At 37.2% G+C, this 27,239-nt stretch overlaps 1 protein-coding gene across 1 annotated transcript in view; it reads left to right on the plus strand.

The window, feature by feature from the left end:
- The window catches only part of opcml (opioid binding protein/cell adhesion molecule-like), a 223,730-nt gene that overhangs the window by 96,420 nt on the left and 100,071 nt on the right, over positions 1-27,239 (plus strand). Inside the window, exon 2 of the mRNA XM_053331509.1 lies at positions 4,221-4,456. Within this exon, the coding sequence (XP_053187484.1) occupies positions 4,221-4,456 (236 nt within the window). The remainder of the gene's footprint in view (positions 1-4,220; positions 4,457-27,239) is intronic.

The raw sequence follows: 27,239 nt of genomic DNA on the forward strand, positions 1-27,239 counted from the left end.
GGAGTTTCTGAGCAACTAATGTTGCTCAGAAACGTAACTCATGAAATGTAACTTGTAAATTGCCATTAAATCATACAATCTAATAAGCCTCTCTGTAAAGTGGCAGACATAATAATAATAATAATAATAATAATAATAATAATAATAATAATAATAATAAATTCATTCTACATTGTTTTAGTTATTTTATTTTGGTATCATATGTATTAACTCCAAATTTATTCAGATTACAATATTTTCTATTTGAAGTCAAATAAGTGTTTCTCCGCATGTAAAGACACAACAGGTTTGGACCATTTCTAATTTCCACTAGTACCTAAAGTACAATTCTAAGTGTAATTAAAAACTGACGAATGCCAAAGATTTTATTAAATCACTCGTATGTGCAATGTCTTGAGAACAAATCTTTGTACAAATGCATCTTGCATGAATGTAAACATAAAAGAGGTCTAATTCTCATTGAGGCAGCAGTACAGCAGCATGACCTCGATTATGATGCTTTCATACAACCTTTCTGCAAGTGCCATTTATTAGTTAACAGCAACAGATTATGATTTGTTTGTTTACGTTATCATTTATTTGGCCCTGACTGTTGCCAAGCAACACAAACATGTGCCTGCACACTAGTTTGTGTAGGTCTTCACGTTACTGCAGGCCAGCAACTTTACTGTATGTCATGTATATGTATCTGTATGTTTCCATTTATTTTGCAACCAGTGACATAAGAGTGTGTTGACAGTCACTTTGGTGGCATGTGTGATTCAGATGTGCTAACAGTTTGATCAGACAGTACGTTCCAGCTCGCCATGGATGGTCTCTAGAAACTTTTTAGCAAGTGTTTCAGACCTCCAAGATTTTGTTTACCGCATTCTCTGTATGTTTATATAATGCTTACTATAATGCTCACTTCCTGCCACTAATCTACGTCGCCTCAAGTTCCACATCAGACAGTTTGTGTATGTCAGGAGCTCTCAGACTGTGGTTGGTGTAAGACGTGTGTGTCCCTGCCTCTTTACACAACCTGGGTAACATCTGTGACAGCTGCTTTACTCCCAGGGGAACAGTACTATACCAGAAGCTGTCTGTCGGGGCTGTTACCCTCCTGGGTTACAGATAGAGGGATTTTGCACTAGGCGGAATTTTGCTCAGGAATTTTTTGAGAGATGCTACAGGGCAGAGTGGATTTCCTTGCTCCTCGAACATAGCACTCCTGATTTTATCTGTCTTTCTCCAGTGGGTCTTTATGGTTCTTCATTGAATGTCATGGTGAAATACTTTGCTTCATTCTCGTCATGTTTTAGACTAACTTCATTTGGTTTGAGATCCTAATTCCCCTTCTTGCCTGCGTGACCAAAAGATTCACTGTGAACACAGTGACTACACACTAGCCGATCTGACAAAGAGTAAGTGAACCACAGGAGTAAATATAATGGGTTGATTGGGGATGAGCTGCAGCTGAGAGTCCAGGTGTACAGAGTTGGCTGATAGGGTTAGGGTTAGGGTTAGATTAGAGGGTTAGGCAGATTTGTGACAAATATGACTTCTAGTTCCTGTGTTAAATTCTCTTAATGGCTAGTTGATATAACAATCTGAACCAGTCTGAAGTTGTGTAGATGGATCCATAAAACTGCCTCAAGACTATCGGTGTTATCAAAGGACTGAATGTTAGTGTTTATATTTCTGAGACTTAGCTTAGTATGAAAGCAGTTCAAAGCCCATGTTATCTGCCTTATAGTGTTAGCTCCCCTTTTTTGCTCTTCTCTAACTTGTCTAGGTCAGCTGATGTCATGTGAGCACACCTGGAGGTTTATAGTGAGGTATCCAGACTTTGTTCCTTATCTTCGTCCTCTTTCAACAACCATTTTATAATTGAACTCAAATGTTACCTGTGGAAATATGTTCATCTTTATTATGCAAACAAAAGCAATCTAAGCTAGATAATGACCATTAATGTAATGAATGGTTTTAGAACACTTGCAAAGATGAGTTTTATATGTATAGTCAGTCACAAGTCCCAGTGCTGTTGTACTCTATATCAGCACTAATGGAATGCCTCTTTTTCACTCATACTTGGTCATAACTAGCTGTTGTATAATATAGTGAAGACATAACACTGGGTTAACTTTACACACTACTGATGAGTAATGAACCACCTGGGACAAGGGTTATCATCCAGTAACCAAACAGCAATATAAAAAATAACACTAACACTGTGCCAAAACAACCCACAGTGAGTTCATTGTGTCGGTGCTATATTGACCCAATTTTTATACAGCTGTAGTTATTTGCACATTCTGAAACCTAATTGAGATTCTGTAGAGTCAATGAGAAGCTTTGAAAGTGGATTCAGATTAGATGAAATGCTACCGCACCACCACCGCACCACTGCCTCCTCATAGCTCCACAGCTCTTCAGGATGTAGTTTAGGAACATCATGAACATATGGAAAAAAATTCCCTCTGACACGTAGCATCTACCTTTATCACAGTAAATAAAGCTGAACAGCATTCTCTCATGTTTACCTGTGTTGCTATACTGTATGTTAATCCAGTCAGTGTAAAGTATACATCAACTGAGTAAGTTTGCACTTGCAGATATAGAGAACATGGCTTTTTTTTTACTTTGAGGAATGCATGTATCCTTTTGATGGGAGATGAAGCACAGGAGCATGGCAGGTTGCCACGGTTCATTTTCTAACCTGTTTGCCTCTTGATCTTTTTTGGGATCGGAGGTGTGTGGCAATGTCAGCATGCGCCATGTGTGTTTGTTGGATGATTTTTATACTGTCACATTCTGATGGTAAGTTATGGGTAGTGCTTGTGCAGAGCATGTATTTGCATGAAAGATATGTCAGATGTCTTGACTTATGTGGAACAATGTAGTGTGTGTCATCACCTTAAGTCTGTGATGAATTTCTCAGGTAATAACTTCATAAAAGATTACATGGAGAATACATCTTCTCCCCGCTTAGAACTGGTTCTATTTTTGAATGTAACATTGGTTTGACCTGATCTTCACTTGCAGCTGAAATTGCTTGCTTTTAAAACTAATGACAGTATAACTCACACAGAAAAATTTGAATCAAGAAATTACATTTTACTCAATTTCTCTATAGGCATAAAGTATATAAGTATGTTTTAATTAGTGAATAATGACCTGGTAATTGTGTTTCTGTTACCTTTGAATGAACCTTTTATATCTAGATAGGGAACAGGTCCTTTTCCATGGAGCCCACCATGTTGCATCACCATGTTTCTACAGTAGCCCAGAAAGGACAAACCAATCACTGACTCTATAAAATAACTTTTGCATTTTTAAGTTTCGTGGCTACCGCAGGTTCTCCTACATGCTTTGAGGGGGAGGGGACGGGTATTCATTTGGTCGCAATCTGCAGCCTCACCACTAGATGCCACTATATCCCGCTCACTGGTTCTTATTAAATGTGCTCAGACTTTGTCCAACTTTCCACTTCTAAGAACAATCAAATTAAGAAGAAAGCTGCATGCTGGGGAGTATTCTAATTAGCTAACAACATTTCTTAACCTAATTTAATTCCCGTAATAAAGCTGGATATTTGTCCAATTCATTTCAGGATACAAGACTGAACTCATGATTTTAAGCTTTGAAAGTTATAATCAGACAATTTACGTCTACATAAAGTCGGCAGTTTATGATAATTTCTGGCTACAAAAAAGATGTGTGTAGAAATTTAACTGGCATGGCGTGGGTGTACTCTATTGACCTGACTTGAAACAAATGATGAGATTTTGCAGTTTGTGTATAATGTACAGTGAACTGTGAATGTTGTTTTACCACCATTATATAACTAAAGACACAAATGAACAAAACTGTCTCTTTGTCTCAAACAACAGCTGAAGATTCTAAGATCTTAAGCCTTATAATTTGTATGCTATTTATGCCAAACAAAACACAGTATGCTGACATTTTCACTGTGTATTCTATTAACTTATTAACCAAAACTGCCTTCTCATAAATATTCCACAAGTACAGTCAAAACTGCTCCTTATAGAGAGCGCTTTCAGCTCTCGCAGCACCTCATTAAAACATAGCTGGATGTCAAAATCACTTCATTTTTAAACAAGTATTTTTGAGTGGCATGTTTGTTTGAGGTTTCACTGAGCCTATAAAGACAAACCCTTATGCTGGAGGCCTGAATAGCTAATGTTTGTTTTTTTATCTTCTTTCTTTCTTCCAACTAGATGCAATGTGGACAGCAAAGTATCGCGAGTGGCGTGGCTCAATCGTACCACCATTCTATTCGCAGGACCTGACAAGTGGTCTCTAGATCCTCGCGTCATCCTGATGGCAAACACAGCAGTCACAGAGTACAGCATCATGATCCAAAATGTCGACGTCCACGATGAGGGGCCCTACGTCTGCTCCATCCTCACAAACAAGAAACCAAAATCCACAAAAGTGCATCTCATTGTTCAAGGTAAAACGCTGCCGCCTCTCCAGCCCTGACAGTGATTGTGTTCAGCTCCGGCAAATTACTAAAGGTGTCAAACAAGAACAAAGCTGGAACAGTGCTGTGTGTTGTTTGTACACAGCCATAATTTTGCAGCGTGGGTATTCTTTATTTTTCTTTTACAGGTGCAGCATTGTTAAGCTCAAGTTGTTTTTGTGTGGATGGTGCAAGTGCAAGGCTGTTTTAGGATGGTGTGATCAGATGGAATTCACAAAGTATTAGACCTGATGATGAAACCAGGATTCAATCTCGATTTAATTTGAGATTGCTGATAGATATTGATTTAGGGCACAGTATGTTGAAAAATGTCCTGGCTCAGTTTCATTGCAAAGTCCCACTAAATCAACTGTCAGCACTGAGACTTTTGTTATCTTTTATGATGAAATCAATTTCCTTCATGGTTAGTTTCCACAAACAATTAGCGCCACCGCCCTGAGTCTGCATTTGAGGTCTAGATCATGGAGCTGCACTAAATTGACATAATTAAAAATTTGATTAAGTAGTGGTATAAAATACCTCATGGTGAATCACAAAGAGAGAAAGGAAGAAGAGATAGAAAAGAGATCAAGAAAAAACTTACTGGCAACCCATGAGAGGACAAATATGGCACCATTTCAGATTGTAATATCAATAAAGGAAAAAAATACTCTGAAAGACATTGCAAAGACTGTGGCACATCTTATGAAAAATAACTGACAAAAAAAATCTGTTCAACTTGATGATGTTCACTTTAATGACATGATAATTAACATTGAGTATTTTTTCACACTGTATAATTCATGATGATATCTCATTAACTCTTAACTGATGCTGGGTATCATCAGGCCATGGTTTTAATCAAACAATAGACAAGCACATTCCTGCACAGACATGGAAGCACATCTCCGATTATACATTACCTTGGATTCTATCTGTCCTTTTTCCTTACCTTGAATAACCCAACCATCTGGGTGCTAGGGTTAGCCACGCGATCCACAGAATGAACAAGGCTAGGCTTTGATACACAAACATAACACTGGTGCTGCTCTGCGTTGTTCACACCAAAGGAGTTATGCACCTGCTCGAACAATCAGTGTGCATGTGAGAGCAGCAGTGTCTGTCAATGGTTTGAGGGTAGCAAACTATAAAACAGCTGCTGCCAATACTCTTCCAGCCAATACTTTTGTATTACAATTCTACAGTAAATATGTTTTTACAAACGCTTGGTTGAAGCATAAGGAAAGCATAAAAAATATCTTATATGAATATATGTGATATAAATCTATGTGCTATATTCACCACTACTATGGCTTTGTGAGATTGCACTTAGGTACAGCTGGTCCTAAATGTTAGTGGCAGTGCTAAGATTTTGCTGTTTAGAAGATGTAATGTATGTTCACCATAAGTGGCAACTACCACAGTTTAAAGCTGAAGCCAATGTGAAATATAATCAAGGGAAAGTTTATTGTATTTTTCAACCTGGACCACATGTTCCGATATTTTTGTGTTGAAGAGACACACATTTTGAAACCAGTGCAGTATTGAGCGCTGTAGCTGGCAGTAGACAAACAAGAGCAATAGTGTGCCATCAATATACTACTAGGCCTACTATATGTCCACTAAAAGTGCTTGTTTTTTTGCCACAGTTAGGGTCAGATTGTTAGTTAAGTGTCTGGCAACATTATGGAAAGGACCATATAGAAAAATAAAAATAATGTTCTTTAGCTTCTGCTTGATCTGACCTGTTTGTTATTCTGTCAAACCAAATATCGCTCAAGGAGATGTATCGTTCTGAGATCTCATGACAATTGGGTAGTTGAGTACTACAAAATCAGCTAAATATTCAGCAATGACAGAGTTGTAGTTGTACTTAGTGTTATCTGAAAGTAATTGCATAATATTTAGCATAAAATGTGCTTCTCTCTCCTATCCTTCCTCTCTCTCCTCTCTACCCCAACCGGTCGAGGCAGATGGCCATCCACTCTGAGTCTGGTTCTGCCTGAGGTTTCTTCCTGTTAAAAGGGAAGTTTTTTCTTGCCACTGTCGCCAAGTGCTACTCATGTGGGAATGTTGGGTCTCTTTAAAGTTAAACCTGATGAGTACGGTTTAGAACCTGCTCTATGTGTAAAGTGCCTTGAGATGACTTTTGTTGTGATTTGGTGCTATATAAATAAAGATTGATTGATTGATTTCGACAACAACTCAACTCTTGTGAAATTTCAGAAAGCGACTTCTCCTTAAATGAGACATAGTAACAAACAGATCAGATGCTAAATTCAAACCTCTAGTGTGCTGGTAGTCATTTTGGAAATTATTGTTCCATTATTATGTTAACATTTGGCGCTTACGTACTGCGCTCTCCAGCTTGGGGACATGCAATATATTGGTATGCTTAATGGTACTTGATTACCTGTTAGCACAATTTATACAAAGCACCTTACAGCAGTGTTTGGTGTTCTCACTAAGTTAGCGTTAGCAGTGTGTGAGTGTAGCAGGGTGTGAGTGAGTGAAAGGCAACATCCTGAGCTTCTTATTTGGGAGAACCTGGCTCCAAATGGAAAAGATGATGCTGACCACAAGCTACAACTTTGGGCTTCAAACTGGTCCCAATGAAAACCAATAGGTGATGTTACACTTTGCTATATGCATCTTCAAATACAGTTTATGGTTCTCCATCATGCTAACATTTTCTAATTAGCGCTAAACAGAATACAGCAGAGGCTGACATTCACATCTTCTCAATGAAACTGAGCCAGGAGTATTTTCAATGTACTGTACCCAAAATGAATATCAATATGAGTTGGACATAGATGTCTGAACCAAATTTCAAAGCAATTCATCCGATAACTGCAATAATTGCAACATTTCACTCAAAGCCTCGTAATTCAGACATTCAGAAAAAGTCAAGAGATCATTATGAGTCATCTCCTAGGGCACTGTGAACATCTGTACCAAATTTCAGGACAAACATTGAAATATTTCAATTTAGATGAATGTGGCGGCTTCTATTATGGCTGAAATTTTTTTTGATTTTTATAAAATTAAATAGATGTTTGGGAAGATATTTCTTGGGTATTGCTAATACAGATGGGAAAGCCTGTAAAATCAATTTCTCAGCTCTCGCATGTTTTGGATTGAAATCTCCTTCAGATGGAGTTGAAGATTGACTGTCCTCAGGCAGGAAAAACACTCATGCTTGTAATTTGAAGAGATACAAAGATGGCTTTTTTTACACTGTGCAAGTAAAGACTTTGTCAATGAGCTCCCCATGAATTCTTGTTAGACACTTGTTTTTCTGACATCAGGTGGTGGAAAGGGAAATGATGGGTGAAGGGAGAGAGTCAGAGAAACCAGAAAACGGTGATCATTATTTTATACTGCCTGTTGTGCTATATTTCTATACAGTATAAAAGTGTAATGTAAACGGTAGTTGCTGTAGTGAAGTAAAGTTACAGTTATTTACGTAGGCAATCCTGTTGTTTATTAGGATAGAGTAACAGACAAGCAGTGATATAGCTTGGCCCAGTATTTCTTCTGTGCTGGTGCTAGCTTTAGGGAGTGGTGTAATGCTTCTTTGGCCTGATTACACACATGCCAGTACTCAACATGATGAATGTGGCCTTAACATAAAATTGCTGCCACTTGTTAAACTTTGTGAGACTTTGGTGTTGCAGGGACATTTCATGGCGAGGTGCACATATTTATGTCACATTGTAACACCCTGGAGTAGCAAATATATAGAAATGAAATGAATTGAATAGAGTACAGACTGCCACCTTCATGGCAAAGAAAGATCAGGAAGTCCATGGGGGATGTTAGTGGGGCCTTTTCGTCCCCACAGGCGCTCTCCTCTCTGCCACCACAGAAATGGAGATTGGTGTTGAACCTGTACACAGAGAAAGACTCTGGAGGCTAACATCAATCAGCCCAGTGACCTTGTCAGCTGATACCCTCAGGAATATAGGGCATCTGATTCTATGGTGACTGCACACAGGGAGTGGACTGACTGCAGTTAAGCCACACTACAAGAAAGAATAATATCTTGGAGTGCTTTGTAATGCATAGTGCATGTATTCCAAGGACTACAACTGGCAGAAAAGGAGCAAAGGACTCAACATGAATTGGTAGTTACACTACGATCCCAACTTTAAGGACTTCAGTTGTGCTTGTTTAATGAGCAAAGAGCCTTGCTGTTTTCCCTCTTATTGACTATTCCCATCACAGCAGCAAGAGAGTCCTCTGGAAATGCATCTCATGTTAGGACACTTCAAAACACAGATGTTACACAAGTTAGGTTGCTCCATGGGGTTATCTCAAAAAAGATACTTTTGAAATAAGATCTTGATCAAATGAACAGATGAATTCATGAGAGGTAGACAACATTCTAGCAAAGGTCAGTGCACTCAGGTTTATCTGCTGCAGACTAGTAGGAGCAGTAGCTTGTGATAGCTAATTCAGTGTACTATTATCCTGTAGCTGCCACTTTTGGAAACTTACTAATGTATGCATGAAGTAGCTCCAGCATACACTACATTACAAATAGCAAATCACAGTAAATAAAAACATTTAATATACAGTATTTTTTTTTCTGATTTCAAAGCCAGTATACAGTATATATTGCCCTAGCTATAAGTTATATTCTGGGATTCCAGTGCAGATAAACCTTGCTATTGTTATAATCATTGCTAGAAATAACTTGTTAAATTCCCTTAGCCAGCAGACATACAACAACTTTTTGGCTGCCATTTTATTTTGCCCACTGCCTTTCCATGCCTCAGCTGGCCTGCAAGCGGCCATCTCCAGGACTTAAAAATAAAGCCAATGCAAAGTGCCAAAAACTGCAGTTCCTTCAATGACCACTTGAGGCTGGCTCTCAAAGACAATCCCCTTAGTCCTCCATGTTAACATGGACAATTTAACAGCCTGCTACAAAAAAACTGTCTGTTTTTCATTCGTGATAACTGTACAGTGGGTATATTTTCATGTAACTTATCCATTTTAACTTTATTAAGGATTTAAGTTAAACATTAAGAGCTGACGGGTGCCATCACAGTCAACATAGGTTAGGTAATATAACCATGGTGTGAACCCAGATTCAGTATGCATTGTTTTCCAGTATATTTTAGGTTTTTCAAGAGTTTTCAGACTGTAACAGCGATGACTGGACCATTGTGGCTACTCCTTCAAGCAACATGCTTCAAAGTGTGAAAATCTTAATGTATTCAACCCTAAGGCGATGGAGGTGCAGTGCCTACAGCATGGCCCAACAGTCAGTTTCACTAGGTGCTCCTCCTGGGTTATTTGCCTGAACCCTGACAACTGCAGTCTGTATTATAGCAATATGATATTTTTATATAGTCATTCAAGTTACTGTAGCAGAGACTGAGAAAACTAACAATCCCCCAGTTTCTTCCAAAATATTTCCTTCATAGTGTGGAGGCAGGTGTGTTTATTCTTAATCTACTTGTAGGTTTGCACTGCTACTTTTGACAAAAAAAATCAATATCCATAACAGCCTAAGTACTACAATTGCAGTGTTTATGCAGTGTTCTTGAGGCAAAGCTCCCTTTTATGCATCTCTGCCTGTTTGGTAATTTCCTGGCACCAAGTGAGCGCATTTGCACCGAGGTGGGAGGAGGCTACATTTATGAAGTTAAGGTAACGCAGTGCAATTTTGATGTTCATTTTGGCATGAAATTACATTTGCAATAAAACCTGCTCAGACCACCTCTTATTACACACACAGACACAATTTCTCTGTCTTCACCAAAATGTATCCAAAATCCCAAAATACCTTTTGTGCATGTTACATTTTGATACAATTTTTCCCCATTTACTTATATATGTGAATGAAAACATTATTTATTTTTTAAGGAAGATTCTTACCAATAATACCATCCACATGAGCACAATCTGGTGACCTGGAATTCAGAAATATGTTCTGTCACATTTTTGTAGAATGTTGGGTTTTTTTTCCATGTTTATTAAACAGCCGAAGTCATCACACAGCAGCAGTGATACATGTGTTTCATCTACAGTCTCTGATTTGAGAGAGGGACTGCCCATCATTTTATCCACAGATGGCAGATCACAGGAAACTTCATTGGTTATTTGAATCTTCCGACATGGAAACAGGATTGGTCAGGATCAACAGTAATTAATGTTGTGCATTTTCTAAACATCAGACTGGAAAACATGCAGATTCCAAGTTTAATTAAAAAAAAACAACTTGAAGTGACGGGACTGTTCGTGTGAATGAATTCTGAGCTCCATCAAATCTGTCTGAATTAAGAAGAATCGTTGCAGTGAGTTCTTAGTTATGACGCTTACAGTCAAGTCTCAAAATACTTGCAGTTGTAAGTTCTGCATGTGTGCATGTGGTTGTGTATCCTTATGATCAGTGTGTAAAACAGCTGGTCGTCCTGTGCTCTGCAGTCTCCTTCCTTAACAGAGGAGCCATACAAATAAAATATGTCTGTAAAAACCTTTTAAAAACACACTCCTGCTCCACTCCACACACCTTTATTCATCAATTTAATATTTCAAAAAAACAATGACAGTGCATTTGTGAGCTTTTCCAACACTAACCAGCATATTTCCATTATTTCCATCTAATATTTTGTATAAATGAAGACCTTCTGTTAGCATATTTGGATTGATATTAATGTATATAAACTAATTTCTCTGTCTCAGTCAGCCTCTCTCCTCCATTTTACCAGTTGCTATGTTTAAAGGGTATAAGAGGAGCACATGTGATTGGTCATTATTGAAGCCTGTCCAGACTCCACCTGCTCGTAATGCATTCCTCCCACTAATAATGTATTCAGCCTCTCTTCCACCTTGTGTTTGGCAGAGCCCAAAGTGTGCCTGTGCTGATGGGCTGGAAAATTCCAAAAATGTGTTGGCCACACCCACATGCACCATAGGCCAGGATGAAGACTTAGATCTGTGCCTGCATCCTAGTTCACGAGAATAGAGCCTGAATTATTACAAGCAATGGAATATTGTTGGCTGAGTAGTCTGAAACAATGGCACAAACAGACTTTCTACAGTAGTCATTGTGCTCTGTGCATCCCTCCTGTTTATTCAGGCTCTTTTAGCCTAATGACAGTCTGTGCACATTGGCACATTGTTTTTTTGTTGCAACAGTGTCAGTATTGGTGCACATTAATTGGATCCAAATTTGAGAAACTGAAAATAATTAGCTAAATGTAGCATGGGTTTGCTTTTATTGGAAGAAATTAGACATTTTGGACACACACTGTATTTTTCCTGATCTGCCTAACAACGACAACTAGTCCCAACCAAGAAACTGTGTCCCTGTAACTTTTCATCTTTTGTAGCCATTGAAGCGTTGCATGTAATTTGGTGCCTTTGAGCACATGGGAAAAGTCATTATCTACTAGAACTACTGTAGAAGAGTAATTTGATCTAAGCAAGTCTGGTTTTAACATTGAGTATCTGTCGGGGGCTGGATCATTAACTCAGTGAACACAAGTGGGATTTGTTAAGTAAAGTTATCGATATGGCTAATTTTGTCTCTCACAGCCGTAATAAAGCAGAACTTCAATTAACTTTTTTGTCCTTCGCTCATTCAGCAGAGCTGCTGCCAAATCTTGGAAAATGAAACCTGCTGTTTTAGTCTGACTTGAAAGAGCTGATTAGATTTTTTTATGAATAATAATGACTGATTGGCAGGCAGACAGACAGATGTAATTATTCTGAATCACAGTCTGACAATGAAATAATTGATAAAAGTGATGGTGATAATACTGAAATATCCCTTAGGTGTAACACTTTTTCTAGGAGCACAGCTATACTGTATAAAGGAACCCCCTGCCTCTTATATTAGCTGTTCTGGGAAAACACTGTCACTGGTGCCAATCGTTATCTTCCCCTGTCAGTCAGTATCAATCAGTGCAGACAGGTAGAATTAGTTCCTGAGCAATTTGGCCCCAGACATCCAGACTAGACACAGTCTGGGTTTTTTTTTGCAACATTTGTATCTTAGACTGTTAAAACAAAGTCAACTTGGTATCTATGGCAACTTATCCATAGTGTTGCCATTCTATTCCAACCTTCAGTACCTGAAGGGAGAGTTACATTGTAAATAGTTTTAATTTATGTCATGTGTCCATTTCATTTCATTCTTCTTCACAACAACAACTGAGATCAGGACTGAGGATGTTACTGTGCCATAAAATTCCCACCTAACTGAATTATTAACAGATAGCTAGAATGTCTGTTAATGAGGTTACTCTCAAATATTATGTCTTAGTGTTCATCAAGCTACATGTGTATGAAAACAAACTGAAAGTGGACAGCTAGAGTTGGAAAAGATCAACTTTCAGATCTTGGCTCATAATCATCAGATTCAGACATATTCTTTAGTACAAGCTTTTCACAGTTTAGCTTTCTGTTTTTTGGTAATAGACACATCAAATTAACTTTATTTTCATTTTGACCCAATTTTAGAGAAATGTCATGCACAATCATACACACCCTTTTCTCTGCAGAAATGTGTACTTGTCAAAGCAGAAGTTTAGTTTAGTTTATTTTGGTTATTACACTCAAATACACAAATGAAGAAAATAATCATATGTCCTTGTTAATAAATAAATACGCGCAGGTGCATTTAATAATATTAATGATGGCTGCATTCCATTTAGCTGAGCTCACTGGACTTCTTATTCTATTTCCACCATTCACTTCCACCTGGATCACTAACTGTTAAATAGATTTTTACTTAGTCTCAGTTTGGACTCACTTTTTCTTTTCTGAAAGTGAAATTCCAACACAATCTGTGCTTTATGGTTAGATTACTTTAGGTACATGGTTATAGTATCATGTTATTTTGTTTAGCTATTTGAGTTTAAATTGCAGCAAAAAAACCAAAACAATTCAACACTAGAAATGACTGAAATGTCAAAGACAATTTCTAACAATGTTTTCTAACAGTCTGACCTTCATCAGGCACATTCCTACTGTGACTGACAGTGAACAGGAATTCAACTCTTTGTTTTGTCCCTTCTGACAGAGAAAAAGAAGATCATGTTCAGCGATCTTGTCCCTTAAACCTCGTTGGAAATCATGATCAGCACGTTTTTTTCTGTGTGCTTAATAGAAGTTGAAGAATCAATAAAAAGAAGTCACTCAACACATTTCCCCAGGTCTCATTCATAATTTATGAATTAAAAATGAACCATTGAATATTGGCTTGGCTTACAAATATAGAATGTCTAAGCTGGTGGAAGTCCTGAGGAGTATACAATTTTCATGAATTGGTTTGGATCACAGGATTGAGCTATAACTCATAACATTTATGTATATGACCTAAACATATGAAAACCAACATAAAGTTTAAAGTTTTAATATTGACAAACAGGTCCATGTGTGTGTTTTCATATATTTCATAAGAATGAAATAAGTAAGAATGTTTATTTGTATATAGCACCTTTCACAGATACAAAATTGCAAAGTGCTTTAAATCAATGAAAAATCCAATATTAAAGGTAACAATAATAATAATAATAATAATAATAATAATAGCAATGACAGCAAACAGTGCAGCGTGAAGTTAAAATCACAGCAAGAACAAACTAATAAGGACACAGACACAATAAGTACAGACGTTCTGAAAACACAAACAAGGAAATAAGCCAATGAAAAGCAATACATAAAGTAATCAACTATTCAGACAGGCTAACCACATCCTGTCTGAATATAAATGTTTTCAGCTGCTTCATAATCAATTGAACAAAGGGGATACCAGTGAAGGCTCATTGTTTCTTCACTTGCTTCTCTATGTAGAATGATGGATGTGCAGAGTTTGTTTTCATCATCTGATGAAAGTAGACAGTTTCTCACCTTTAATCTATTCTAATTCAAAGGGGCGTGCCTAAGAGCATGATTTGTAACATCATGACTTGTCCCAAATATCAGATTTAGACACATGTTTTAAGAGTTGAACGTCCCGGTCACTGTGCTCTTCCTCCTAAGAACTATATGTCTAATGAAGTAAACAGAGTCATGTTACCATTATCCTATCCTTTAAGGAAACCAGTTGGAGTCAAATGATCATTTCTTGGAAAAGGAGGTGAAGTGTATTTGCCAAGAACAGTTGTGGGGTGGCCAAATACTATTGCTCAACCAAACGTATTGTGACTTTAACAGCTGCAAGCCCTCTATCTACTAAACCTAGTAGATAGAGTGCTAGTATATATATATGTATATATATATACATATATATATTGCACACTTTTGACCCAGAAAAACACATCAGATATCAGCATTTTCTATGTCTTAAAACGTGTTTGGATGGGATCTTTAAATTGGAACAGCAGCATGAGGAGTTTATAGCAACTGAAACAACAGTTAAGTCTAGCTCTATCCATCAAGTTTACTTCAGTTATGGACAAGCAATGCATCAACCGAGTGTAGGTTTTGTTTCAGAATTTTAATTAGCCTCCCCCAGTTTTAGGCCATCAATCAGGAAACTCAGCTCTTAACAAAATAAAGATGTTTCCATAATGTTTTGATTAATAGACACATAACACAACATTAGTCTTGGTAAAATAATAAACTGGCAGCAGTTGCAGTCTGGCTCCAACACCACACCTGTACAAAGCAGTTTGAATATAGAAGCTCTGTGAGGTTCTGACACACAAATGTCTAAATATAGAATCAATGTGTTGTTCACAACATCAGTCTTCATTCATCGTCTGTACTGTCGTCCAAAGGCTAACTGCAGTAACAAAAATTTTGTTTGAAATTGAGTTTGAACTAAAACTGAACTTCTTGACATCTGTTTTATGTTGTGACAAAGTTTCAGAGTTCCACTTTGCTTTGTTTTAGAGAGAAAAACAACAACTTTGCAGTAGCTACAAAATCTGACTCAAAACCATGGCAGACCTCATGTTGCGCTCTACCAACTAACCTCATACTACAAATCTGTATGAGATGGCACTATTCAAGACAGAGAGGATGGAAAGAAAATATATTGCAGATGTTATCTACATTTTGTCGTTCACATCACAAAGTTATCTCAATTTCACATTTACTGGAATTTAAATGTCAATAATGTAACAAACTGCTTTGCGTCATAAGAGTGTAACAGGATATAGCTACCGCAGCATCTGCTTGTAACGTAGCGTTTGCGGTTTGTGTTGACAGACTCAAAACACCATCTACTGGTCAGAAATCACACTCTGCACCATTCAACAACGTAGCGCATCCCAGCACAGGCAGTTAGTGGATATATTGGATAGTTTAAGTCAGACCAAGCTTTCCTGGAGCATCCAGAAAGTAACACCATTAAAATGGCATTACAAAACAAACTGAACACAAAACGGAATGAAGATGAAGATGAAGAACATATATTGTTTGTCAGTAACAAATTTGATTACTTCAATTCCTACAGTAACAACACAATTTTTTAAATTTGTTTTGGCACTTAAACATGTCTCAGAAATATTCCATTACTTCATTATTTATTAAGGGTACAAATGTATGTATTTATTATTACTAAGTGTTCACACATTAGTTTGGCCATGGGCCTAATAGATGTAAGGTCTTACCTATAAAATGAAACATAATTAATATTGATCAGAGTCAAGGTCCTGCTCTGTAGGTCCACTTGTTTTAAATTATTTGCATACCTGGAAGCTGAATTTTAGCCTGAGGATGTGTCTGGAGATGTGCTTGATGATTTTGGGGATATGTCAGTGAAGTGAGTTCAGTGAAGACCAGGAGAGTGACATCCATCCCAATAACCCTGAAGAGAAACTCAGAGACAGGGAAACCATGCGGCAGAACATATTGGAAGAAGTGCTCGGACAAAATAACTAAAGAAAGAGGGAGACAGTGCATATTGCCACATACTGCAACATGACCTACCAAGAGAAGAAAACATTCATTGTCACTAGTGTCTCAACACCAGATTGCATGTGTCACATCTTCTGGTCCCAACAGATGTACCGAGTCATTATTGTACCATCTTATAAATGACCTGGGTCAGTCATAAAGAGATATGTACAATTTTCTTTCTCACAACTCTGGGATACCATCCAACAAAATGACAGACTCATCAAACAGTCATTGGAACAGCTCCCCATCAAGCCTGTCACCCCCAAAGAGCCAGCTGTGGACGACATGCCCCTGCTAGTAAAATAAAGCTGACCCCTATTAACAAGCAGATTGAGACATTTAAATCATTATAGAAGAGAATACATCCCCAATCAAAGATGGTGATACAACTGTGCAGCTGATGTACAAGGAGTTCCCTGCAAATCACTGTTTATCAGTATTCATTGTTTGGGAGATTTTCATTGGAGCCAAATTATCCACAGAGGTGTCTTCTCGAAAACAAACGATCAAATGACTGAAACTGGTTAAACAAAAAAAATCAGCCTTTTGTCTGAAGCTGTTCAGCAGAGGGGCTGTGAGCTGAGCTGCTTCTAACATTTGCTCAGCTTTTTTCCCTGATAACTTAAGATCCAGACGTCTGATAACTAAAATCCTTTATCCGGTTAAAATATATACTTAAAGACAACCAAGATTTAAAAAGCTTAGTGTATTTTTATGGCTTAAAAAAAGACAAAATAAAATTATCTTGTGGATGTATACTCTTTGGTAGATGCCATTGTGGTGGACGATGCCAACGTATGCATAAGATGATTACCATCATGTGTCCTTATACCATTGGTAGAGGTAAGACTCTATTGACAGGTGATCAAATGAAACAAACCTGATTAAAATGATGGATCCCTCAATATTTGAGATAATGTAAGCACACATTTGGATAAGTCAATGTGATTTTAGACATTCTAATGTAGAAAAGTTACATATTATATCAAATTATTGGAGAAATATTTTTTATTGTTATTTTATAATTGTTTTGAATTTTGTTGTTTTCTTCATTAACTGTATTATTATTTCAAATGTGTCAGTGAAAACCAAGGGTAGTTAATAGAACCTTATAATTCAAACAAAGTTCTTAGATGGATCACTAAAAATCACTTGGTAATTAAAACCCAATTTAAACATGTGATATGATTTTTAATATGTTTTTAAATACATTGAGGGCTGCTGTTATTTTTACAAATAAAAAAGTTCTGTAGTGTTTATCAGTTTTGCTAACCAGGATGTCAAAACTTTGAACCTCAACTCAAAACCCCTTGGGATGCAGATATAACCTTGAAAGGGAAAGCTTTGCCACAGTTGGTAAGAAGACCGGATCAAAGAAAAAGTGTATCTCCGTGATCTGGCATGAGGGGATAGCTGGGAGGAAGGCAGAGATGTTGTCTGCTTATGTATGCGCTCTACAAAGGGAGCGTGAGCTAGCCTCATTTTGTCCTGTGAATGGACAATTGCACAGCTCAGAACAAGAACCGGTGCCTCCCGGCGATGGTCGCACAACTCTAACTCCTCAAGACATCACACTCAAATATTTTAAAATGAGGGCACACCTTCATGAGTGCTGACAGTTTTCATCATGGTGTGGAGCAAAAGATGAAGAGGTGCCCTGGGGTTGTTGTCCTTATTTCCAGGACTTCAGCACTGTAATTGCATCCTCTAATTCTGGAAAAAAGTGGATGTGGTGGAACTGTAAAATGAGGATATACAGGCATTGGGAAGCAGGGCCCTCCATGAAGAAGCTAAATAATACACCTCATCTGGCAGAGGTAGCAAAGATCCAGTTCAGGAGAGGATTAAGAACCATGTGGGTGAAATGCTACCACCACCTGCAAGTAGGAGGGTTGGGAGGCATAAGAAAGCAGACATCCTAACAAAACTCTGCCCACTGATGCCACCAAACCTCCAGGGGTTTTGGGAAAGTCTTGCTCAAAGTGCTGCAGATGAAGAGTGAGCTGAACATCAGTCAAACAATCTGACATGAAATGGAATGTGTATATTTCCCTTTTTGAAGAAATGATTCTGCTTTTCATTAATGTCAGATATCTTGTTATTGAGTCAAAATTCACATGTGTAACTATCTGATATGAAATATTACTATATTTCCCTTTTTGAGAAATGAATCTGTTTTTAATTAGAATATCTAAATTCAATTTAGCTGTTATTAGAAATAAATTAGAAACACAATCAAATCAACACATTTCAGTGTAATTCAAGGAAGCCTTTGATTAATTCATTGTGTTAAATAGAAAAGGCTAATGGAAATTATTAATGTGACAATCATCAAGACATCAACAATGATGATAGTGACAACAATGATGAAAAGAGGATGATGCAGATGTGTAATTGATAGAACAATTATTATCTTGATAGATGAATAAGTAAAACAAATAAATAAATGAAATTATTTCTTACTTTATAATATGAAGTCTAAATTCTCATTGTTGTTACTGCACTTTGCTTTTGGGTTGCTATTGGGTTGCTATTAGAACCATTTTATCAATGCAATGGCAGAGTGCAGCAATTACATTCTTTGGGGTTAAAGGTCAAATCAGCCATCATGGTTTTTGGGCATAAACAGTGCTTCATGAATACATGTACAATTCACAATAATTAATATCATTATATAAACGTTGATACAAGTATGAAACTTTCTTTACTTATTGTTTAATCAAATATGGATACACATGGATGTACATAATGTAGATGTATTATATATAATTTATTATCTTATATACATTACTTTAAAAAATGTTTGGGCATTTTTACCTTTATTTGAAAGTAGCTGACATAGAGGCCAACAGGAAATAGAATGCAATAATGGTTTCTTGTTGGAGTCAAACCAGGGACATTGCAATTTCATGGCATGTGTGGTAACCACTCTGCTACCAAACATACATATTATATCATATATTATTGGTTGTGGGGAAAAACAGATTCCAGCAAAAGGTTCTAATTGAGTTAACCAAACATTGATTATTGTGTATTAGTTGTTAATGTTTCTCCTTGCTTGTATTATATCATGTGTTGGACAGCAAAGTCATGTGTAGCTCATCCAGCTCCATCTCCACTAAAAGCAAATGTTTGGATTCAGTCATCTCAGTCCTTTTCAGACTGCAGTGTGTGCTAATAAAGTGAATAATGCAGCTCTAAGACAAATGGAAACACCAGCACAGCTTTCATCAGCATGAAACCAATCAACAGTGCTCTCAAATGAAAATGAATTGCCCATCATTTACTTCACTGTAATTATGGCTGATCAAAAACAAACAAACAACACAAACTTGACCAAGAAATAGCATCCCAATGACAATGACTAACAATGTTTACATGTGCTAAATATTCTGCTTTTTGCCCTCCAAAAAGACAATATTATTAGCTCTTTATATGACTAATGAAATTGAATAGACTACTAATATTTCTGTTTGTCATCAAGTCCAAATATGGGAAACTGCTCGAGCTACTTGTGCCGTTCTACCTCTTTGCATTAATATTAGTTTTTTACACCAGTGGTGGAGTTGTTCAACCTTTAAAATACAGAAACTACAGAATCTTATGATATTAGTAATTTAATGGTGGAATATTAGTGTGCATGTAAACGTAGTCAACGTTTACACATCACAGCAAAATCAGGTTTAATGACAGCACTTTATATGGATTCCTACCACAGTGTTCATTGAACGTTCTTTGTGTTGGTATTTTGACGGGATAATGGATTTCCTACTGACATTTAGTATAGTTAGGTCTCAATGTAACACTAATTGACAGTGTTAGAAATGAACTCTTTACATTATCATCTGTAACACCAGCCCCATGTGGGACCGTCTCCTCCACTAGAAGTTGAGGGAAGCTGTGCAGTACGCTGCTTTTTAACAGAGATGGGGATGTTACTATAAAGTACATTTGCCAAACCAGCCAGTTAGTCTTCATCCTTGAAGTGTTTCCTCTTGTAAAACTGAAATATTCTGGTTGAAAACACTTCAGAAAAGACGCTGCACTCTAGAATACATTCAGGGAAACCACACAAAGATAAAATTTATGCAATGCTATCTCCTGGAAATTATGCTTATATTCCACTAAATGGCTTTCCCAATTAAATTGTGTGAGCGGCTGGGATTTTGTTCCCAATTAATCTTTTTTTTTTTTGTTTCGTTTTTTTTGGAATGAATGAAGCGATACATTTAAATATTGCACTGAAGTTGTAGGGACATATTGTGGTTATGCTTAAATTTTAATAACCATGCCCTTCAAGTCATTGCAAACAATTCTGATATTGCTGTATTTATTACCAACAAGATATTTTAGCAGAAGAAGTAAAAAAAAAAAAAAAAAATACTTTTCATTGAACATTTCACTCATACTTCCACTATCAACATTTTTGCAATTTTACCATTTACAAACATTCAAAGACTAAACGAATAAACACAATTGCAAAAGATATGATTTCATTGAGACAGGGTTAACAGTTGTAAGAGCACATTAAGAGTAAGGATGTTTTTCAAAAAGCATATCCATTACTTGACTACAGCATTTTACAGTAACATCAGCAGTGGCACTTAAATGCTGAGGAAATAAAAACCTAATTTATTCAATCATGGTTTCACTCAATCCTTTTTCTTTTTTTTACAAGCACTTTCACTCTCCTTCTTTTTGACAGTTGTAGTATCTAATCACATACAGTGAAGTGATAGGAAATAAACCAGCCTGACAATTAGCTTGATTTAAGTATTTTTAGTATACACACACTATGTGCTCATTAATTCCTTCTTTGGATGTGATTTCACTCAATCATTTCCTGTCTCGTCTCCTCTCAACGTCTTGACAGGATTCCTCTGAAGCGGCTCCTCTGGATTGGTTGTCATAAAAAAAAGGAACAAAAAGTAAAGTCTGTTCAAGCGTTCCTGGCCATCATTGTATAGTTTGTTTGTAGTTTGAAAAAGTTACAGAATAAAAGACATCCAAAAGTTGCCTAGCGCTGCTCTGAAGGGGTATGTTGCATGGGAGAATTGCAAGAAATAAATCACAATTCAATGATATTAAATAACACAGCAGGTTAAATAGTGCATGTGTGAAGGCAAGGCAGCTTTATTTATATAGCACATTTCACACACAGGGGCAACTCTGTGTGTTTTACATAAAAACTAATTCAGTTCACAGTTTAAGTGACGATTTAGCTTCATCCACACAAAACAAACAAACAAACAAACAGGTCAGACACAAAAACATAATAACAGTAAAAAGGTAAAGTGCTATCAGTGCAGCCTTTAAAAGTGCTGGATCAAAAAACAAAAAACAAAAAAAAGAGCATTTAAAAGCATTGTAATACTTCATAATGAATTTAAAAACAAACCAAAATCAATAAATGAATAAAAACTGCCATTAATTTCATTTAACTTGGGGTAAGTTTTATTTAAAACAAAATATTAAACAGTAAATATTGGAAACATAAAAACATACATTTAAAAACAAGAAATCCAATTATCTATTTTTTAATCATTTTAAACAGGCACCATTGAAAGAGAGAGAGAAAACAAAGCTAGACTAAAACAGAGCATCAAATATGAGAGTGCAGCATAAAATAATGATTTGCTTTAAAATGATTAAAAGAACAGAGTAAAAATGAAAGATTAATATTTAAAATGCTTTAAAAGAGCTCAATCATAATTACATGAAAAGAGAAATGTTTTTAACCTAAGAATAAATATTCACATTTGGGTCTGATTTCAGTTCTGTTGGTAGCTTGACGGAGATAATATATATTTTGCATATGTTTGTGCACAATAAACAAACTGTATCCAACTCAGTGCCAGTGCCCTATACTGTACTGTATGTTCATCAGGCTAATAGTTAACACATGATAGATGGTTCTATGAAATAGAGGAAGAACAGACAGCATACAGCCGCTACAGTAGCAGTCACAGAGGTGTGTGAGGTCTGGGCTCTAGCAGCTTACAGGGATGAATCACTTAGGAGTCTGAAAGGTGGACTCGTTTCAAATACTTTGTTCAGCTCAGAATCTTTTGATGCTTTAGCTTTAGGGAAAAGTGTGTCATCAGGCTTAGCCGAGTCAGCCGCCGCTTTCACCAGAAATGCCATTACAGGGTGGACTGTTAACTGGTGACAGTGCATGTCAGTGGGCCAGTGAAGGCAGCTTTGCATGTACCACACTGATACACGCTGGGGGAGGCATCCTTTGTATATCTGCCTCTGCAAAGCTTAACCACTTGGAATATTTGCCTGTGGGTAGCCCTGCAAGATCTGCCAAATTTCCCTGAGGGAATTCCCAGTGAGTAAATCCATCTATTTGATGATTTCAGTAGAGAATCTTAGTATTTTATGACAAGTCCATTGATAATTCCTTCTGGTTCACGGGTGGTGAAATCGATACGTTGTAGGTGTTTTAAGGTATTTTTACTTACTTACCTGTAACCTGGAGCTTTTATATCTGAAACTTTTAAGAATTCACAAGGAATTGGTGCCAGGTACTGCCTGTGGTTTACAAACTGGAATGTTGAAAATGTGATAACTTGACAAAGCAAAGCTTGGTGGATGAGTTCACTTGTGAGACAGAAAGTAATGGAATAAACTGGCACTGATATGAATGAATACTTTTTAAATTATGTTTTTCACCCCCAGAATGTGGGGATATGAGGGGACACTGATAGTCCCACTTTCAAAGCAGGTAATGGTTCACTACTTGTATTTCTCCTGAAAAGCAACTGTCATGGTAAACAGTTTGAATTATCTTCTAGGACAGAGGTCACCAATAGGCGGCCCGTGGTCCAGATTTGCACCCAGGTGTCATCCTATCTGGATCCAGACCTGTAAATGATGAAATATTGAGGATTATTACATTTTGTCCGAGTGTTTCTATTTTAACGGGCGCAGCTTCTCCAGCTACAGTATTACGGTAAAAGTAGAGCAGCCCTCAGAAACTCACAGACCACTGTGCATAGCCAATCTTGTGATGATAATCAACCAATCAAATCCATTTATTGGGACATGCAGAGACACTAAAAGAGAGCTCAAACTAAACACTTTATTTAAGAAGCTCAATCAAAAGCTTTCTGTAATTCACTTTATTTTAAAATGTCATCTTTATTTGATATAAGAAAAGAAAATGTTGAGTGTAAATACTAATAAATGAATTGTACTGTATATATTTGACAGTCTACAATCTAGCCACGAGACACAGATGCTGATGGAACTACAATGCTACTTCAAAACTACTGTAAAATAGCACAGACCAAACTGCTGGCTAAAATGATTGGGTGTGATTTAATGTGAAGTGGCTCTAGGTAAAAAGTGCTTCTTCCTAGTTTATCCCAGAAGATGCTTTTCTGCTTCCTGTGTGTGTTTTCAGAGGTGATGACACCTGGTCCAGCAGGTAACGAGGACCTCTGCCATCTTTCTGATAGGATTACCAAACATGAAAGCAGCAGGAGTCATCTGGACAGTGCAGTAAAATTGGGCTTACTCTGCAGAGCAAATGTAGCTACCCAAATTGACAGAAGCTACAGGATTTTAACACCAGAGTCATTGAGAGTGAGCTTTGAATTATTGGGTGAAAGAATCATAGTTTATCTTGCTGGTAAAATGTGGTATGTGTTTGTAATGTGATTCCATCAAGTCATTTTTCTAATGGTCTAATGGATTTGATGGTGACTCAAAGGCCTGGTTAAAACCTCACTGGTGCTCAACTGTTTAATCCTCTGAATAGTGACACACTTATTTGCTTTTACTCATGTGGATGTCTGTCCCTGTCCTACCTCTTCCTCCAGTCATGTTTTTTTTTATCATCTGTCCTCTTACATTTATTTAGAACATACATTTCCCAGTAAATACCCCCCTCGCCCTGCCCCCTACCCTCCCCCCTCCTCCTCCTATTGCTATTATTCAGCCTGCCAACAGCATTTGTATTGCCACATACTTTATTTAGTCCTGCAGTGCCCTGTAGTTCTGCTGTAGAAGTGAAATATTGTTTTTTTTTCAGGAGGGATATGAAGCATTATGTCAAATTATAAAGTCATGTAATATAAGGGCATAATATTTTGCCTCTGTCATGCCTCACCATTTTTCACACCTAAAAATGCCACTGACTGGCACTAATATAGATTCCCTTTAAAACATCAGCGGCCCACAAAATGACCATTCTGTAGCATCAAACTTCACTACTTGTGACTAAGAAGGCAGGGAAGCGCAGGTGAAGAATCTGAAATCTATAGAGATGTAGAGTTTGGTTACTTTACCTCATAATGTAGTGGCGGGAAACAGCTGGAACACTTAAATGATTATTTTAATACCTATGTCACAAAAATATGTCAAACAATCCACAGTTTACATGACCAGACCTTGCATAACATAGCAGTAAAACACATATCTAATCATCATAATTAGAAATATATAATATATGGATATTGAAACCCACTTTCTTCCTGTTCTCGGCTCACAAAAGGTCATGCTGTGATGCCTTTTCAAATGAACAGTATATTCCAACCCTTTCGGAGCACCTTGAACTTTCATAGTGCAGCGGATACAAAACCTGTGACAATGGCTACATTTTAAGTAACAGGTAGTTGCATTCAGAGGCTGTGACTCTATGTGGTTGACATAATGAAGTGTGGTTTGCATTGAAGCCAGTTGAAAGCCTGGATTTGCTGCTTATCTTTTCTGATTGGAGCCAGGACCTTCAAAATAAGGAGTGCGGGGAGTTTGCTTTTCATGCTCTGGAAACACACCTCGCTATATTTCTAATCTAAATACTGCATAACAGCATCCTATGAGGGTCTTGTTAGTGTGACTCAACACAGTAGAACTGCGTGTTTGGTTGGAGAAAAATCTGTTTCTTCTCTAATCAGAAGCTGCGAAAGTCCATCCAATATGAGTCCCTGAGCTGGGGAGAGCAGCAGGTTAGCCAACTGTCAATCAACAGCCTCATGGCAGATATCAAAGCTACTATCTGACTGCAAATCTTATTAACAGAGCAATTATGTCCAAAATGACCACCAGCACAATTGCTGACTATAGCACTCTAACAACCGTAACAATAAGATCCACAAAAAGAAAACAGTTAAAAGTAGCAATAAATTAAGTAAGCAAAAACCATACAGCAGAAGTAATTTTTGAGAAGACTTTTTGGTTTAAGTTCCCCAGGTAAGCTATTCCAAATAGTTGGAGTCCTAATAAGCAAAAGTCCAGTTGCCCTTGGCCTACCTTGACCGAGGAATAGCTCACAAGGTCTTATGAGAGGATCTCAAGCTACGTGCTGGTGAGTAAATGATTGAGAAGCTCAGCCAGGTAGATCAGCTCTAAATCATGAAGGGCCTTAAAAGTCAAAATGAAAAATTCCATAATAATTTCTAAAATAGACAGGCAGCTATGATCATGCTTTTGTGATATGATCATGCTTTGGTGATTTGGTTAAAAATCAGCAGCTGCGTTTAGGCCACTATGAAGCTGTGCAATCATGTTTTGGCCAGTGCATGTAAACATTGCATTATAATAATGTATATGAGAAGTTATAAAATAAGGAATCACTGTTCATATTTTCACTCATCCACACACTGCTAACACCACTGATGCTTTTCCTACTTTAGACATCCCACTAATTAATGTTTATCTTATTGTGAGTTAAATAAATCACTTTTTGCTTGAGATGTCTGTGTGTGGCTTCCCTTCATGTTGCCATTCTTGAGCCAGGTGGTAACAACTGTTACTCCAAGGTTTTTAACAGTGGATACCACATGCTGCTAGAGAACCAAGATCAGATAGAACCCATAGATGTGCTCAGTCTTAACCACAACTAATAAGAAGACAACTAACTTACAAGACAAGTACATCTGGGTATCATCTGCATAGGGATGATGGAATACCATGCTGTTTGATGATGTGGTCCAAAGGGATAAATTAAGACAGACATGGTCCTAAAATTGAGCTGTGTGGAGCATCACATACATAGATAATGCTTGAGGAGGTAAAAAAATATTCTGTTAAAAAAGTATGACGAGCCACTAGAGGGCAGTACCAATAGATACCAACATGTGTCATCTACCTTGATATGACCTACAGAATCAGTACAGAGCATTCATCTGCATCAGTCTTTTTCAAGACATCATTGATATAAATAGTACGAGGGCAGTCTCTTTGCTGTGCTGTTTTTGAAATTTCTCGAAAGTATTATTCCCGAACAAGGCTTCCAACAATTGATTCAATTTTCTATAAGGTTTTTGATAGAAAGTAAAGCTTTGAAATTGGCCTACAGTTGACCAGAGGGATCAGAACCAGGTATTTTTTGAGAAGATGCTGGACACTAGTAGTCTTAAAATAATCAGCAACATATCTAGGAGATGCAGAACTATGATTGAACGCAGACATGGAGATACAGTATCTAGAACCTCTTACAAGAATTTGGTAGGTATTGTCTGGCAGACTTGATAATGGTGTCATGTGTGAAATAGTGTCAATTAATTATTGGATAGTAATTTCCTTAAAATCACCAAAAGTAGCTGAGGACAAGCCATGTCAAAGGAGGGGGTTGGCGTTGTGTATTCTTTGATGGAATATCCTCATACTTGTTTATGAAAAATGTTAAAAAATCTTTCAAAGTTTGCATTTGAAGTAATAAGCACATCAGGAGTACCAGGGTTGACTAAGTGATCAGCAGTTTTAAATAAGAAACTAGGTTTGTGCTGGTTGGGGGTGATGAGCTCTGAAAAATGTTTTGCTCTTGCATTTTAATTTCACTGTTATAAGATTATAATAAAAAAAGAAATTCATAAGCTCATAGTGTACTGAGAGCTTTGATTTATTCCACTGTCTCTCAGTCTTCCCACACTCCCATTTCATGCCACGCATTCCT

The sequence above is a fragment of the Scomber japonicus genome, chromosome 13 (genome assembly GCF_027409825.1).
Source record: "Scomber japonicus isolate fScoJap1 chromosome 13, fScoJap1.pri, whole genome shotgun sequence".
NCBI classification, from domain to species: Eukaryota; Metazoa; Chordata; class Actinopteri; order Scombriformes; family Scombridae; genus Scomber; species Scomber japonicus.